General features: G+C 40.7%; 2 protein-coding genes across 4 annotated transcripts in view; one reads left to right on the plus strand and one right to left on the minus strand.

Annotated features, from left to right (window-relative positions):
* Positions 1 to 17,238, plus strand: part of OTULINL (OTU deubiquitinase with linear linkage specificity like) — an 82,474-nt gene that overhangs the window by 60,793 nt on the left and 4,443 nt on the right. The window lies entirely within an intron of this gene.
* The window catches only part of ANKH (ANKH inorganic pyrophosphate transport regulator), a 97,712-nt gene continuing 87,332 nt past the window's right edge, over positions 6,859 to 17,238 (minus strand). For all 3 annotated transcript variants that reach the window (XM_061449247.1, XM_061449249.1, XM_061449248.1), the window contains 4 exons: positions 13,906 to 14,035; positions 12,777 to 12,900; positions 12,091 to 12,190; positions 6,859 to 7,735 (listed from right to left, as the gene is read on the minus strand). In XM_061449247.1, coding sequence (XP_061305231.1) covers positions 7,619 to 7,735; positions 12,091 to 12,190; positions 12,777 to 12,900; positions 13,906 to 14,035 — 471 coding nt within the window. In that variant the 3' untranslated portion in view covers positions 6,859 to 7,618. The remainder of the gene's footprint in view (positions 7,736 to 12,090; positions 12,191 to 12,776; positions 12,901 to 13,905; positions 14,036 to 17,238) is intronic.

Below are 17,238 nucleotides of genomic sequence, written 5' to 3' on the forward strand. Positions count from 1 at the left end.
ATAACAAATAACAAAGCAGTGACAGCAGTGTTCTGAAACATCAAAACCTCAGGTGATCTAAGCTTAACTGCCTTTGTGATGGTGGTAGGGTTTCTGCCCAGTTTAACAACACAGGTTAAATTTTGCATCTTGTGCGTTTCCTTTTGAAAAATAGACAAGATATTTCAGGTAGATTTTTATTAAACCTAAAGTAAGTGAAGTGCACTTTGAACTATGTTAGAGAGTGATTAGATTTATTTTAAAAAGCTTACTGATGGTCATAAGTAAGGGTATGTCATCCACAAAAATGCATATGTACCTTCAGCTTCTTTGGAGGTTTTGCTTTTGCAATTTTGTGGTGCTTGCGAATTCTGCAGATGATAGAATAATTTGATCTAAGTAACCAGTAAACTTATAGCCTGTAGCTTTGCAACTGTTTCATTATAGCTCAGTAAGGATTTTTTGTTTATAGTAATAGGTCGGACAGATAAAAGCAGAGTTACATTAGTGCTGCTTCAGAGAGCAAACTACAAAGTTGAGCAATGCATGTTAGTTCCAGGCTCTGCTGTTTTCTGCATGTGTATATGTACTTTACTTTCCAGAAGGCATTATTCTCATTAAAAGTTAATGCAATTAAAATGATTTTTTTTTTTTACAATTTTTTTTTTTTCCTTTGCTGTTCTGTTGCATTTTTGATGAATTATGGATAAAGCTGTTCCAATTTTAAAATACATCCTTTCCTAAGAGGGGAATTATATGCTCTCGTTTGTAGATAGGCCAAGCTGTTTTATTACATAAATGCAAGTCTTTACTTTGCATTACATTGATTACAAAGGGAGCTATGAGAAAGGGTAGATTTTTTTTTTCTAATGCTGAAGAGAGATTTTAATGAAGAGAGATGGGAGGAAGCAGGTAACAGATGCAATTGCTTGCTATTTCCGGGTGGTTTTGCTTAGAGAGTTAATTGGAAAAGTGCAGTACAGTGTTCAAATATTTCATCTGCAGATACAATAGCTTATTTTTGCTTTACCCTCTTTGTGGGTTTCCAGAGGGTGGGAGGGTACTCTACAGCTGGCTCTGCAATAAGAAAGGTTTGTCATCAGCAAAAGAATCTGCGCAGCTCAGATTTTTGCTCAGATATCTGCATTGTTGAGCCCTAGTAGGCACTGTCTCTCAACCCTAACTGCAAGCCTAAAAAAGGCAAGCATTCTTTAAGTCCCTTAAGACGAAGGGACCTCTCTAGGTTCTTGATTGAATCAGAGAACAATTTAGGTCAGAAGGGGACTGCGGGCAGTCATCTATCCCCAAAGCAGGGCCACCTTAGACATTGGATCAGGCTGCTCATGTCCAGCTGAATCTGAAACTTAATGGATTGTCCCTGTTAATCAGGCTCTCCAGCTCATTAAGATATACATTTAGTTATGAAATACATGAAGTCTTGTGTTGCTCAGTGCTTCAAACTGTTCTGTGCTGCTCTGGGTACGCAGTACTAACTTTGCTGGAAAAGTCTGGGTTGTGGTCTTATGGATCCTTAGAAAGTCACAAAGTGGCTGGAGTTAAGTAATGAACTTTAACTATTTTCATTCTTGTTTTTAAATAGACTTTCAGCAATTCCTGCTACTTTGCGACTCTCCTTTTCACCTTAGCAAAAAGATGAGTAAAAACCAGTCCATCAAAGAAGAGTTTTGTTGTAAGCTACTTTTTAATCACAGCACTACTCGACATTCAGTCAGCATGACAATTACAATTTCAAAATGCCAATAGACAAAGTAAGCCTAGCAGGAGCCTTCAGAAGAAAATAAGGAAACATCTGAAGATGCTGAACTAGGAATGACAGAAGATAAGGATGAGGTAAGACTAATAAATTGATCTGAGCACTGACAGGCTTGGTAATACTAAGGAAAACTATCTCCTCAGGGCTACAAAGACAAAAGAACACTTAAAATTATAAACCAGTTCTCCTGTTTTACTGAGATAGAGTGGATATCTTGATGATGAAACGCTGAGACTGAAGCTCACTCTCTAAAAGTACAATTAACTTGCATAAGCTGCAGCCAAAATGCCGTTCTGTGCAAGTATGCACTCCAAGCCAAGCTTAAAGCTTGATTTCTCTGCCCCCAAATTTTGTCTTTGGCCTTTTTGTTCAGAAGGTGCCAATTACTGAGGAGTCTGGCAATGGTTTCTCTGAGGAGTGCATCTATGCACTGACAACTGAACTTGGCTCTCCAAAGCGTATCCATGCAAGCTGTCCAAACTGAAGCAGGGAGCCAGGGCTCCCTGCGCCCCCCTGCTGCTCTGCACTGCTGCTACAGGCCAGGGCCATGCTTGGACCGAGTTTCCTGCTAAGCTGACAGTTCTGCCTCCTTTCAGGACACTGTCAGGCTGCAACTAAACACAGTGTGTTGCAGGGTGCAGAATAAATGTGGAGCTCCTCTTCCCACTGGGGCTCTTCCACAAGACACACCCCCCCCCCCCCCCCCAAGGCTGCTCTGCACTGCACCCCCTCTCCACAGGAGCTTACTCCCTTAAAAAAATACAGTATTCTGCACTTGAATTCTAGTAAAAAAAGCAAACATGAACAAGGGAAGGGAATCTTAACATTTTATGGTTAAGCTGGTATTTGGGAAATGACAGTTTGATACCAAAACTGAGATAATTTTGTCTTGTGTTTAAGTGATATTTATGTGACATCTATAGAATGCAACCTTGCCAGTTACTCAGAAACACAAGCTATGTAGTGCCTCTTTTCTGCATGTTATAAAACCTGCATGCCAATTTACTTCTGCTTGAATAATCTTCTAAGATGTTTCATACTCTTCTCTCTGATGGCTCCTCCACTCAGAAACCAAAATACTTAGAGGTGGTACCTCATAGATGCACTGCTCCTTGCCCTTCAATCCCTCTCCAGGGCAGCTGAAAGGTGAAGAGCACCTCTGCCCTCTGGTTCACACCTCTCCATGCCATGCTGTTGTCCTTAGGATGGATATATAACACCCATAAGCTCTGCAACATGTCCTTTTTCTCTTCCACTCCAGCTTACTGATATAAATCATGCTTTAGCTACTGGTATATAAGGTCTTCTGAAAGGGTGATTTAGGCCTTTATGTAGTTTTGAATTGCAAGTTTTCTTAAAAATGGCTTAGTATTAGTCCCATATTAAGAGCATGTTTAGGTCTGAATCTTTGAGCCAATGAACCATATAAATGCTGTAATTAAAATGCCCATGTACGCTCATATACACCCCCATATACATATGAATGGCTTTCCAATACACTAATGGCTATTGAAACTATACCCAGGTAGCACCCAGCTGCACTCAAACCTGTCCTGATCACACCACAATCACAAAACCTCAGTGAGAGACGGAGCTGGTACTGCCACCTTGCCATCCCCTGCACTGTCTTCAATTTCACCAGCGATGCTGGCAGTGGGGCTGGGATGCTGGAGCCACAGGATGCCCTGTTCCTGTTGCCACGTTGCAGCCCAACATCAAACTATGCCCAGCAACTCTGGCGCCTGGACCCGAAAGCATTTTTTCTCCCTTCTGTTTAAGCACAAGGCACCATCCCACAAAGGAAGGCACTCTGGCCTTCAAAAGGTTTCTGTTCATGGCCTGCCCTGAATCAGCTGCATTCATCAGCTTGCCCTCTGTCTTGAGCTGCTCTCTCTCTGGCTGCAGATTCGGCAGTACACCGAGCAAGAGCCAGATATAAATCTCTCCTGCTCAAAGGAAATATTTAGTAGCAAAATGAGTAGAAGACAAAAGACATCTCTATTACTCACCCGATCCTCTCACTCAGGGTGGCTCTATCTAACAAGCGGGCAACTGAGTGCTCCTGCCTGGAATGGCTGTGCCAGGGGATGCCTGGGAACCTGCTGGTGTGCCCAAATGGCCTCAAACACTGGCTGGGAAATGCAGAGCTTTTTCCATCAAGTCCACTGCTTGGTAAGCATGAAAGGCCTGCTTAGGGAAGTGACGGGGGAATAAACCCCAGTGTTTCCTCTTAATTCTGCAAAAGGAAAACTCAAGACAAGTTAACACAATTTTATGTATATATTAAAAGCCAAGGAACATTAATCCACAGTTTATGAGTGTTCTTATGAGAGTTCTGCTCTTATTTACAGCTGTGTGAGCTGTTCTGAAATTTAACATGTAGGATGCAGATCAGCTTTGTTCCTCTTTTTATTGTACGTTCAATTGTATAATTCCGTAATTCTCAAGAAAGTCTGGAAAGGCCAAGTCTTCATGTGAGTTCATTGAGATGACTGAGCTCTGACTCTTCAACACAGAAACTTAATAGGTTTCTATTGTAAAATATTTATCGTAGAGATAGCCATTTCATAAGCAGTAACACAAGAGAGCCATTTTATTAGAACTCAGAAGAGTCCTTTTGGGAAGGAAGAGGTACAGGACAGGGCACACACCAGCAACTGCCTGACGGAGACCCTGGAACCAGTGACAGCCTGACTGGAGCTTCTAGCTGAGTTGATCCGCTGCCCTTTCCCAGCCAGTAACCCATCAGAGTAGCTGTTTAACTAGCCAAGCTGAATTTGACACAGACTGAGAGCTGGAGCACTGAGGTTTCAGGTGGTCACTGCAGCTCCTGGCAACAGTACCCCAAAGCAGAGCCAGGGGCAGCAGGGGACACGTTGATCACCCTGCCTCCCCATGCAGTGAGCACCTAGCCCAGCTTAGCACAAGCGGCTGCTTTGGACTTGCTCATCATGGACATGTCAGCATGTTCTGTTAATCCAGCAGAGCAATGTAAAGAAATAAATGACCTGCAGGAAGCAGAAAGAGATGCACTGCATGCGTGCTTATGTCACTGCTGGAGTTATTGCCCAAATCCTACCACTCCTGTGCTCATTCAGTATCTTGCAAAGTAAATGACTATTAAGGGTTAACCACACAACTGAAAATGTATCTTTCGCAATACCATTAGTTTAGCCCTGTATGACCAATACTTCAGTTTCTTGTATTTGTTCATCTTCTATCTAAAGCAAAAATTTCATGTAATTTGTTTTTTGAAGTTTTACTTTTTGGTGTAATTATTACCTTGAAACTACATAGGTAATGCTCAAAATTCTTCAAAAATACTGCCATTTGAATTTTAGTCAAGAAATATTACACAAAAATAGTTTCTTGCTTTATCTCTACAGCTCCTGAAAAAACTGCATCTTGTGGACTTGAGTAGAAAACATACTGGAGAAATCAAAACCACTTGAATAGAGAAGACTCAAATGGCCACTGTGTCTGTAACAGTCTATATACACATTATATACATAGGACTGTTTGAGAGAGCCTGTATTCATGAATGTGTACAGTATACATACTGCACAAAGTTAATTTGTCTGAGTCATATTTTTTTTTTCAATCATTGTCAGAAACAAGAACAAACTTGTGGTGGCACAGAAAACATGTGGCTACTGGATTTACTCTTGCCCTCCTAGTGTCACTGCTCATTAACTGTGAACTGATTTTGCAAATCTGTCATTCAACACACTAATTTCTACTTTTTTTCCTTATTGCATTTGTACATGTAACAAACTGGTACAAATGTTTACAATAAAATGTAAAGTTCATTGATACAATGCCTTTCATGACGGCTGTAACTGGATGGCCGTAACTAGCCAACTCTGTAGCTTTTTTAGAGATGTTGTTAGCTGAACTTCAAAAAATAGGAAATGTAACTTAAAATAAATGTACATAATATACAATATATATATTTATACACATGTGTATGTCCACATACACATATATTGATATAACATTTAAAGTAATGTTTAGTTTTAATCAGTTCTCTGAGTGCTGGGACTACCTGGCAAATAAATCTAGAAATGGAATTTGTCCACAATTAAATAAAAATTTTCACAACTTAGAAAAATATACTTTGACTAAATAAGGTTTATGGATGTAGCCTGGAGGATAACAATTTCCAGACTGTGGCATGATTAAATCTGACAGAACGCGAGCTACTACAAACCAGAAACGAGTGCTGCCCCGCAGCCAAACGCAGAAGTACACAGAAATATGAGCTGCTGCCAGCCATTATCAGTGGCACCCAAACCCTCTCTGGTCTGGTCACATTTTATATACGTTTCACTTCCACCTGATACAAGTCACCCACCCAACTTCATGCTCTGTGATTTAAGGCCCACTTCAATCACAACCACACAGCACCTGTCGTCTTCCCCAAGTACAGCACTTGCTGACTGATGTGAGCAGCTTCCAAATTCCACAACTCTTGCCTTGAGAACTAACACATGATCACAGTCCCTAATTAATGACCTGGAGGACCATCAGTACTTGAGCTTCACCATACAGATTTTGATCTACTGCATAGTTAAATACATAATAGCAAAGCATACATAGAAGTGTGTGTGTAAAGTAGATGTACATAAACACAGTGGGAGTGTGTACGTGTACATCTCTATATAAAAACTTTCATGGAGCTATGTGTAGTAACGTGATATACCATGGTATCCTGCAAACGCTATCTGATCCTTCTTTTTAAATATATAGGCACCAGAAGTAAGTAGAGCAAATGAACCTTTCAACATTAAAGTTAAATCAGTGGACAAGAACTTTGGTAAAGCTTGTCAACATTTATTTCTTTTAAATTCAAATACAGTCAAAGTCTATCAGTTGCCATCACCCTCTTCACAAGAGGAAAGTGCAGTCTTTTTTCCTAAAGAAAATTATAGGTAAAGTGGGGCTTAACGATTCAAGAAAATTCTGAATTAAATGTCTACCTTTGTCAAAAGACTACTATCTTTCTGATGGAATGAAAGCTAAATAGAGTTCTTGTCCTGTGTGCATTTATTGTATGCATATACATATATAAATATATAAATATATATTATTTATATATTTATATATATTATTTATATATATTTATATATATAAATATATATGTATGTCTCTGTTTATGTACCTGTGTGTGTATATACACATCCACACACTTTTAACACAAGAAAAGAACCTGTTTTTCTCCACTTTGTATGTGGAGGCTTACATGTTCCTCCCTGTCTTGTACCCTGTGCAGTATAAGCTCTAGTGATGAAGCCAAACAAAAAGATATAGTTTACCATAGTATATTAGTTTATGTAGGAAAGTCATTTTCAAGCAAGTAAAATAAAGCTCTGTATTCCAAACTTCTTTTCCTTTGCATTTCTCATAAAGAAAAGGAAGGAAAAGCAAAGAGGGGAGGGAGCAGGATCCTGGCAGTAGCACTGAGCCAGTGGCATGTGTGTGTGTGCAAGCGTGCAAGCACGCAAGCGCATGCACGCACACACACACACACATGCACAGAAAACAGGGCTTTGGTTGACAAATGCAGATTGTCCAGAGAAGGTGGATGCATAAGGAAGACTCTACAGTGATGCAATTGTATCTTTTATGGTTGCATGGATTGAGAAAACAGATTCAATTGGAAAAAAAGAGAAAAAGCAAAGACCTCTTTTTAGGTCCCACATCAGTGAGGGCATACTCAGTATGCTAGAGAATTTATCTGAAACCTTTTAAATCAAGGCCTCTTTATTACAAAAATAAAAACAAACAAACAAAAAGTATGAGAGACGACAAGATGCTGAAGTGTCACTCCAATCGTCCCTGCAGAGAACAATTGCATCCCATTTATTATTCATTCTCTTCTCTCATTTCTACGATGTCTGTCATTTCCTCTGTGTGAGGCATGTCGGTCATTGCAGAGTCTTCACCTTCTGTAGCTGTTTCATTCTCATTCCGCTTCTTTTTCTAGATTGAAACAAGCATTCAGAAACCTATCAGTAAGTTGTGCATGAACACAGTCCTATGGACTTTAGGCACTGGGAGAAGTGAGGTGATAATAATGATTTTTTTTTCTTTTATAGTATGTTATTAAAAGCTAGAATATTTGTGTCATAGTTGTGGCTTGTCACTAATAACTTGACTAACTTAGAAGGTTTCCATAACCTTCTGGGGCTCAGCTTTCTCCTTTCTAACATAAATGCAATAACAGAGGCATTTCTTATGCTAAATGACAGCCAAAACAGGCTTCAGCATGACTAGAGGGAAGAGAGCATCTGGAATCTTTTACATCACAGACTTTTTATTAAAATAAAAATAAAACAAAACAAAATAAAAACATGAGAGAAGATAAGCTGTGCTAGGGGGGAGATAGAGGTGCCAACCTAGTTTCTCAAATGTCAAAACTTCAGGAATTTTACAAGATGTGAGCACTCTGGCTTTTCTTGGTATTGCTGATCCACTGTGCTCCTCACCCTACCAAGGCCAAGGAATATTAGAGTATTTTTGGCTAGCAGGAGCAGGAGGGCATTCAAAAGTCCTATGATTCATCCAGGATGTCCTGGATTAGTAAAGCTAAGAAGCATTCAGCTCCACTACAAAACAAGTTGAAGCATCTGTTCCTTATTACCCGTTTCTCAGCAGGCTGACTGGTTTTACAGAAAACACTTGTATAGCTGACAAAAATTCCCCTCCAGGTATAATTGATTCAGCTGAGTTGGGCATATCAGAGATTCAAAATTTCAGAGGTGTCTACACAGCACTTGATTTGCAGCTCTGAAACACTGCCCACTTATTACCACTGTAGGTGAAAACAAGTTGTATACAGATACCAGTTTGCTCTGCCACTGTCATGCTGGCTGTTGAGACAATGCTGTCAGCTACATACTAATTCTGCTAAGGGAATAAATTAGGTTGGTACAGTTATTATTACTACTACCTGCACTCATCACTGCAAAAAATTAAGCATCATGTCCCTGGCCAGAAATACTCTACGAGTTACTACTGAAACAAGAGACGAGGAGGTTGTTGTGCAACCATAGGCCAAGAACAGCCATTTCAGTGTCTACAGGTTTTACTCTTTGGTTCCCAGGAAGAGCACGACAGACTAATTATGACAGAGATCAACTACTTCTATTTTCTTATGAACTTTGTACACTTTGTACACATTAACAGTGTGCAGGCCCACTGTTAACGGCCTGCACACTGTTAATGCATATCAAAACTGGGTTTAGTTTGTTCCAACACAAAGCTTTTAGATATTCCATCTTCTGCATATTTTTGCTAAGAACAGAACCAATGGGCCCTTAGTATGAAGTTTAATTAAAAAAGAAAAAAAGTAAATGCATAGGTTATATTTTCTGCTGCCATCCACAGGGTCCTTCTGCACTATGTAATGCTGTATACACCATGCCATTTCTGCTTGGAGCTGGACCTGGTACCCTACTGGGCTTAAACCACAACAGTTCTTTTTGATGCCCAACGTGGGGCACGAAGGGTTGAGATAACAACAGATCTGACCAGAGTGTGTCTAATTGTATTTGTGATAAGCACTTATTGGTTTGGATTTATAGTCACTCATCACAATGCTGATTTATTGGCTCTCAAAGTTGTTGCTCTTGATCTTGGAATTTCAGCATGTCGTACCTTACTTACAGCCGGTATTTGCTGTTTTAGTGTTTATCAACCCCCCCTCAAAGCTGGGGGGCTTGGGCTAAGGTTGTTGTTTCACTGTACTTTATGGTAATGACTTGTGATACAGTAGAATCATTGATCATGAAACTGATCTGGCTTGCGTTCCCAGTGTGGTCGCCACCTCTATACTTTGGGAGGTATATAATAGAAGTGTTTAGCAATTACACATCTTTTTTCCCCTCCTCGGGTGGTCAGCCTATGAGGGAGACATTCGCACACACCCTAGTGACAAGTACAGCAGCTACTCAAACTCTGACTACAACAGATAACACAGCTACTCCAACTCCAAGCACAGCAGCTACAATAACCCCAGCGACAAGTACAGCAGCTACCCAAACTCTGACCGCAGCAGACAGTGCAGCTACTCCAGCTCCAAGCACAGCAGCTACACCAGCCCCAGTGACAGGTACAGCAGCGTCATTTGAGAGTTCTGAAGGTTTTGAATGGCCTTTGGGTACCTTTGAGACCTGCCTGCTGATTGTGATGGGGATCACCATGTTGGCACACATACAGAGTGTGTTTTATGCACAACTGTTTTGTCTGATGTCAAAAGTTAAGCAGAGTCATGTTTCGGTCTCGTCTAGGGTTAGATGACGACATAGGAGGACCAAGAGATTTTCCCCAAGGCTGGACAGTCACGAGTGACAGGGTGTGTGGGACAGTATGGGCAAGTATCTAGTCCACTGGGCCCCTCCAGTGCTTTGGAAGCGTCGGAGATGGAAGGCAGCTGTATGGAGTCCCCAGCAACAAGCTGCAGAAACTGCTGAAGGGAAGGGTGAATTTTTTTGAGCCTGGTGGGCCCATGACTCTTCAGGCCATCAGGGCAGAGATGCAACATAGAGATGGACTCATGATGAAGGGGTGGACTTAGCAATGGACACTATTGCCCAGGTTAATCACGAGTGTGAAACATGTGCTGCAATTAAGCAAGGCAAGCAGTTAAAGCCTCTTTAGTATGGAGGACAATGGCTGAAGTACAAATATGGGGAGGCTTGGCAGACTGACTACATCACACTCTCTCTTCTGCTCTGAAAGACTCTTACAAGAGATGGAGCCCAACATCATGGATGGGACTCAGCAGCTTTATAGGGATTGGTCCATGCACTACGGAATGATCTCTCTCTCTCTCTCTGTGGATGTATATATATGTATATGTATGAGATAAGATTGATGGTATATTGAAAATGTGGGATCTGAGCATGACATGAATGGCATGGAATAAGGTGTGGATACTGTCCTGGGTTCATCAGTAGCAGTCATTTTTTCTCCTTCTTAGTAGCTGGTGCAGTGCTGTGGTTTTGACTTTCAGCCTGGGAACAGCACTGATAACACCAATGTTTTAGTTGCTTCTCAGTAATGTTTACTCTGATCAAGGACTTTGTGAGTCTCATGCTCTGCCAGGGAGGAGGGGAAGCCAGGAGGAAGCAGAGACAGGACACCTGACCCAAACTAACCAAAGAGGTATTCCATACCACAGCATGTCATGCTCACTATATAAACTGGGGGCAGTTACCTGGAAGGGTTAGATCACTGCTCGGTTGGGCTGGGTATTGGTTGGCAGGTGGTGAGTGGTTGTATTCTCTTCCCTCGTTACTTCCCTTATCATCATTATTATTGGTGGTAGCAGCAGTGGTTTGTGTTATACCTTAGTTACTGGACTGTTCTTATTTCAACCTGTGGGAGTTACATTCTTTCGATTCTTCTCCCCATCCCTCTGGGAGTGGGGGGGAAGAAGGGGAGGAGAGTAAGAGAGCGGCTGCGTGGTTCTGAGTTATGGCTGGGCTTAAACCACGACACCTACACAGTGCCTCGAACACATAACTGGAAAGACACAACATGCAGGTAGTGCGTTATCCCCAGTCACCCAGCTGACATTTATCCGGTGTTTGCCTTCATTTAATGAAATATTCCTTGAAACCCATGTATCACTACTGCTTTGTACATACAGAATCATAGTGTGTGAAATAAGTATGCCTATGAGAAAATCTCACTTATTTCAGTGTTTGTAAGATCCTATCCTCTACTGCAGCAGGTTTTAAGCCATTTGTTTAGATGGCAAAAAAACCCTAACTACTTTTTGTCCATTTCCAGCAGTGCTGGTTTTATAAGGAAATAGAAGTATACATATAGATACATATAAACACACATAGAATTATGGAATCAACTAGGTTGAAGAAGACCTTTAAGATCATTAAGCCCAACCCTTACCCCAGGACTGCCAAGTCCACCACTAAACCATATATACATATACAGATAGGTATGATAAGCTTGGATGAGTAGTTCCTACGTCTACATAAAAAAGCTATATTGTATTGCAGTAGCTGATCTACAGCACAAAATAAGTGGTGGTAAGGACATGTTATCCATGATATCCACGAGGAGCAGGAGGTTAACTTCAGGCCAGCACGTGTCATGGCCTCATCCCATGGCCTAAATGCCCACTAGCAGCTGGAGGAAACCTTTATTTCAACCCAAAGAGTTCCTAAGTTGCACATTCTTGAGAAAGCAAACCAAATTCAGTAAGCAGGGATGGTGGGGAGCTACATTTCAAAAGTGAACTCTTAATCTGAACTAAAATCCACTATATTCATCAACTGCTTTCACTGTATCCTGCAGAGTCTTATTCTTACCTGTTTCCGATAGACATAACAGGCTGCTATTGCAACCATGGTCGATTCTCCTACAAAACCAGCTAGAAGGGATCCTACTCCAAGAGTGGCTCCATGAACTCTGTGGGTGCCATAAAAAGAAAGTAGTCATGGTTATGTGAGAATGCATGATTTGTCATTATATTTTCCCATATAGAACCAATTTGTTGTTAGAAATATTTCTTTCATAGACATAATAAACAGGCAAAGAGAATAAATGGTATTTTAAAGTTCTTTTTTGTTTCTTAATGGCTTCACTGTTTAGTAAAAGAGCCACACTCTGAATCAAATTATGGACTAAGAATTTGACGTCTTGTTCAGAGTGCTGTAGAACAGATTATTTAACTTATAAACAGGATATTCTTCCATTAGCTTTATTAACAGTGCACTTAATAGCAAGGAAATAAATTCCCCTTAGGACATGATTCTGCCTCTTTGACATCTGTGTATTTTTTCAAAAGGGACATCACTATCTTGCCTGCCTACAGCAGTCACACTTGTGAATTTGTAAATGTTTCTTTTCCAGATATTGACACTGTTTAGGATTTATATTATAGTTAGTATTGGGGGAAAATGTTCTGAGCTATGCAAATTCAGTTATCAAGTGACAGGGAACAGGAATGAAGAGGAAAGCAAACCTATCAGCTCTGTGCAAAATAATGATTTACCCCAAGTAAGGCAGCACAATGAGACTAGCGATGAGGACGATAATCCGCAGCACTGAGCTGGGTGCCAGCACAAATGTCTTCTTCAGAGTCATCAGCCAACCCGTCAAGTGTGCTCTGACAGTCACTGTAAACAGGGGAAGGAGAAGGAATGGGGATAAAGGAAGCAGGAGTAATAAAAAATCAGTCATCTCACATGAAGCTTTTTCATGCAAAGAGCACTGTTCAGAAATAACCACGTGTCTGGTAACTTTGCATGCTGGGAAACCCTACTAGAAATGAAGATCTTGTACCCAAATTGCTTCAGTATCTTGATTTTTGAAAAAAAAAAAAAGGGGGGGGAGTTACAGACAGCAATCCTTCCTAAGAGCTGCTCTCTTCAACCAACGTATTAGATGGTCTATTCTGTTTTCTTCACTAATAAAACCTATCCCCTTTCCTAAAGAGGAATCATACCAAGGAAAATTTCCACCTAATTCCTATGTGGTATAGGGTATAACAGCTAGGCACAAAAAAAAAGTATCTACATGTACTTGTTCTTATGTTTGTAGTTTACCTTATTACAAAAAACTGTCTTGTCAAATAAGCAGAAAATACTACATGATGTAGCATTTAATTATGGAAGTTAGAATTTTTTTGAGGGGAAAAATTTTGATTACTGCTGTCAAGCTTGCCTCTCTCTTGACTTGGGGCATTAACTTTTATTCTATGTTGTTTATGCTCTGATGATATCTGAAAAAGTCACTGAGTCTGGCAGCTGACAGGAGACTAATGGAGGTGATGATACTGTGGAGGTGGCCCTAGATGCTATTCCAAATAGTTAATTTCAGTCTCGGCATACGTGTCGCTATTGCCATTCATGTGTGTGTTCCTGGTCAGCTACAATAGACAGAATTTAGGCTCCACTTTGACAGTCAGAAATCTGCCTAATGACAGACTGTTCTTACTGCAATATTTATCTGGACTATGAATGTAAATGGTCTTGGTCTCTTGGTTTCAATAAAAATGGTGTTACTTATGCTAGGTATGCATTTAGCCACTCTTGTAAGCACAGCCATGCCAGAATCTATGACCATGCCTCACAGCTGGTTTGATTTTGAGGTTACAGAGTTCTTATTTTCTTGGTTTTTACCTGGAATTGGAAAGAAGGAGAAGATGCGCAAAGGAACAACACACAGCTCTGCAAAAGCGAAGTCTACTCCGATTATGTCAACTAAAATCTTCTCTGACACGTTTGGTGTCCAAAACATCACAAAACAGAGCTAGGAAGAACAAAATGAAGCAATGTTTATATTTCAGAAAGGAAGCACAAAAAAGGATAGGCCTTCCTGGTTTAAAACATTTGTTTACTAGTGGGTAGATAGCTACTGATGCTAAATACACATATATTTATAATTAGCTTGTATTCAAATATACAGAGTATACAAGTGTACATAAGATGGCATGTCATATTTCAGAAGCAATTCCTACTCTTCATGTTCTTACATACCAAGACTGATGCACATAGAAAGAATTTTTATAGTGCATGCAAACGGTTGTACTTGAATGGTCTAATTGTTACAAAAACAGTAAGAAACTTGATTTTTATAGTACTTGCCCTGGTTAAGACATCCATATTCCAAAACAGACTAGCAAATGTAACTAAAGATTTGAAGTACTCCAAGACTGAGAGATCCAACCTAAATCTAAGACTAGAGGTTTAAATGCACTGCTGATACTAGTACTGTTGGTAGGTATGTAACATACCTGATTAGCAAGGCAAAGGTGTCCTGCAGACACAGAGCGCTCAGGCCACAAATCCACTAAATCTTGTTATTTTTATTAAAGAGTGTGCTGATTAGTCCATATATGAAAGGAAAACATCCATAACAACCCCACAATAAGTGGTACCGCAGTAGAATACGTTAATATTTTGGTCAGTTCTGACACAGGGCTCCAGTCAGAGCTGAGGGGGCTCCTGGCAGCTGGCAGGTCCAGCTTCACTTCAAGGCGCTCACTGAAGAACAGGGCTGACAGCCCCTGCAAGGTTTTTCCTGTCAGAAGGGGTACCTGACATCCTTTCAAGTATAACTATTTTGCTATTTAACTTGGTTTGAAGTTAAAAAGGTATTTTTTCCCTGTTATTCTCCCAGTAGAGCAGATGTTAGGGAAGTAAGCTGACTGAATAGGGCAAAACTTGGAACCTTAAATGTTTTGGCACTCCTCTTGCCAGGTTACAAACTGATGTAATAGGTGAACTATGTGCAATGGCTGTAAAATATTAAGACTCTATAACCACTCTCTTATAATTTAGCTTGCAAGCTAGTATTGTAGTATCTAGCTTTTTTCTTTTTATCCATTTGTCACATCCCTGCATGTTCAGACAGCTTTCAAAGCTAGCTTTTGAAGTCCTACCACCTCCAAGACAGCTGGGATTGCACTCTCATTCTTTGCGTGCCACAGATAGTCCTTTCTGTTTAGCCTACAAGCACCCAGATGCACAAGTTTCCCAAGGCTTGTGACCGAGTGGCCCATGGAAGGTCTCATGTTCTGACCACCTGCGCAGTCAGAACAAGACATGTCACCTTCCCACAAAAAGGTTCATCTTCAGTTTTCTTCTCTGCTTCTTGCAGTAGAAGACACTATTTTTTTTTCACAACTGAATGTTTCACTTGACTAACTTGATGCTGTCTTGCAGTATATCTCCGTCACATATACAGGGAATAGTAAGTGGAAGAAGGTAAGAGCAGAAGACAAATGAACTGTTCATGGATTCTTTTCTGCTTTAGCCAACACTTCTCTCTCCCTGCCAAATTACTTGTACAGGGTACAATGGAAGCAGAGGGGACAATCTAGAACAGGGGTTGTCCAGTTGAGAATCCAGTTACTAAAAAGTAACCGTACAGCAACAAAGCAGGGCATATTTTGTCAAATCGCTCTTTAAAGTCCAATAGAGAAGACACAAAGACGCCCACTCTTCAATTATAATTTGCTGCTTTCATAAAAGCAAAGACCTTTACGCTGCTTGTCCTGCACAGTGCCATTAGCATCCTACTGAGCAGTATAGTTAGGGCTGCTTTGAGAGTCCATGCATCTATGCCAACAGTGGAGTCTGCCCACTGCTAGCAAAGGCAAACAGAGCAGTCTTTTCCTTCTGGCAGAATATTCTAATATGGTTAGACAGACAAGCAAGCAAATAAACGACCAAAAGCATTGTTCTCAGCCTTGTTCTCTCTGAAGTTAGTTTGTGGCCTTAATAAGAACAGAGTCAACCTCCATCCAGCTGCTACGAGAGGAAGGTCTATTTGCAGATCGGGGTAACGACTTATACCCAGGTGGTATGCAGTCATTCCTCCTCAACTGCTGCAAATTGCAGTCTTCCCCGCTCCCCACTCCCCTGATCAGTAGAGTCAGTGCTGATAAACGGCTTCAAGAAGCACTTCTTATACAGCAGCTGGTGGGGAAAGATAACAGTGACTCCTAAGCTGAAGAATCAGCAGTTTGAGGAGGTGAGGCATGGCAGCAGAAGGACCTTCTATTTCTGTCTCAGCATGTTTCCATCTTTTTTGGTTGCAATGTTGATAATTAGTTTCATTTTGCTAAGAGATTCCTCTCTGTCATCTTATGAGCAGATGATATTCTCATTGCCCACAGGGAGCAAAGTCTCCAGAAAAGAAATGAATGCTTTGCATCATGCAAGCCCTATTCAGTTTAACTTCTAGAGCACTTACAACTTGGGAAATTTCTCTATTATTTCAAAGGCAAATTCAAAATGTAGTGTGTGTGTGAAAAATAAGTTCTCCTTCAGGAAAGCAGTGCCACTAATGATGCAGAGGACGGAAAGATATTTTGGCTGCTGATTTTATTACAGATAAAGCATACTGGAAATAGGATGAAGTCTTAGCTTTTTTTTTTTATGCTGACTGGTCTCTATAGTGTTTGTGAAGGTGGAAACTGGTAAAAAAGGAGACCAGAGCAGATGATAACAGATGAAATGATACAAGTAGTATGGTGAAACAGAGAGCGTGGCATGCAGAATTAGAGATGCAATCTACTGGATCTTACTTGGAGTAAGTGGTGCTAATTTCAAGATTTTTAGGAAATGTTTACCCACGTTATGTCTCCTCTCTCTAGTTAAATGCTGTTTCCCCCTCCCCCTTACATCTTTCTGCATGTCTGCACGGTTAAAAATAGAATAAATAGGCTTGGGTAAGGTTACAGTTCTACCCTCATTTAATCTAATCAAGAGGTGAAGATTAAACAGTAAAAGCTTCCATACAGGCTAGCAACACGCATGCATAATGGTACTGCAGCTTCAGGTTGCTATTGCAGATGGCTGCAATGGCTTTGCACAGTAATGAAGATTGTACTTGGCAGCTCTGCTGAGGCGTTTTAATGCTCTGGGGGTAAGCATCTTGCTTGTGAAACTGTAGCAAGAGTTGATTTGATTTTCTGCTGTCTTAGGGTAGAAGTGCAGCACGATATT

This window comes from Pezoporus flaviventris, unplaced genomic scaffold, assembly GCF_033815535.1.
Source record: "Pezoporus flaviventris isolate CSIRO_AGI_PZ_B2104156 unplaced genomic scaffold, CSIRO_AGI_Pfla_v1 ptg000007l, whole genome shotgun sequence".
NCBI lineage: Eukaryota > Metazoa > Chordata > Aves > Psittaciformes > Psittacidae > Pezoporus > Pezoporus flaviventris.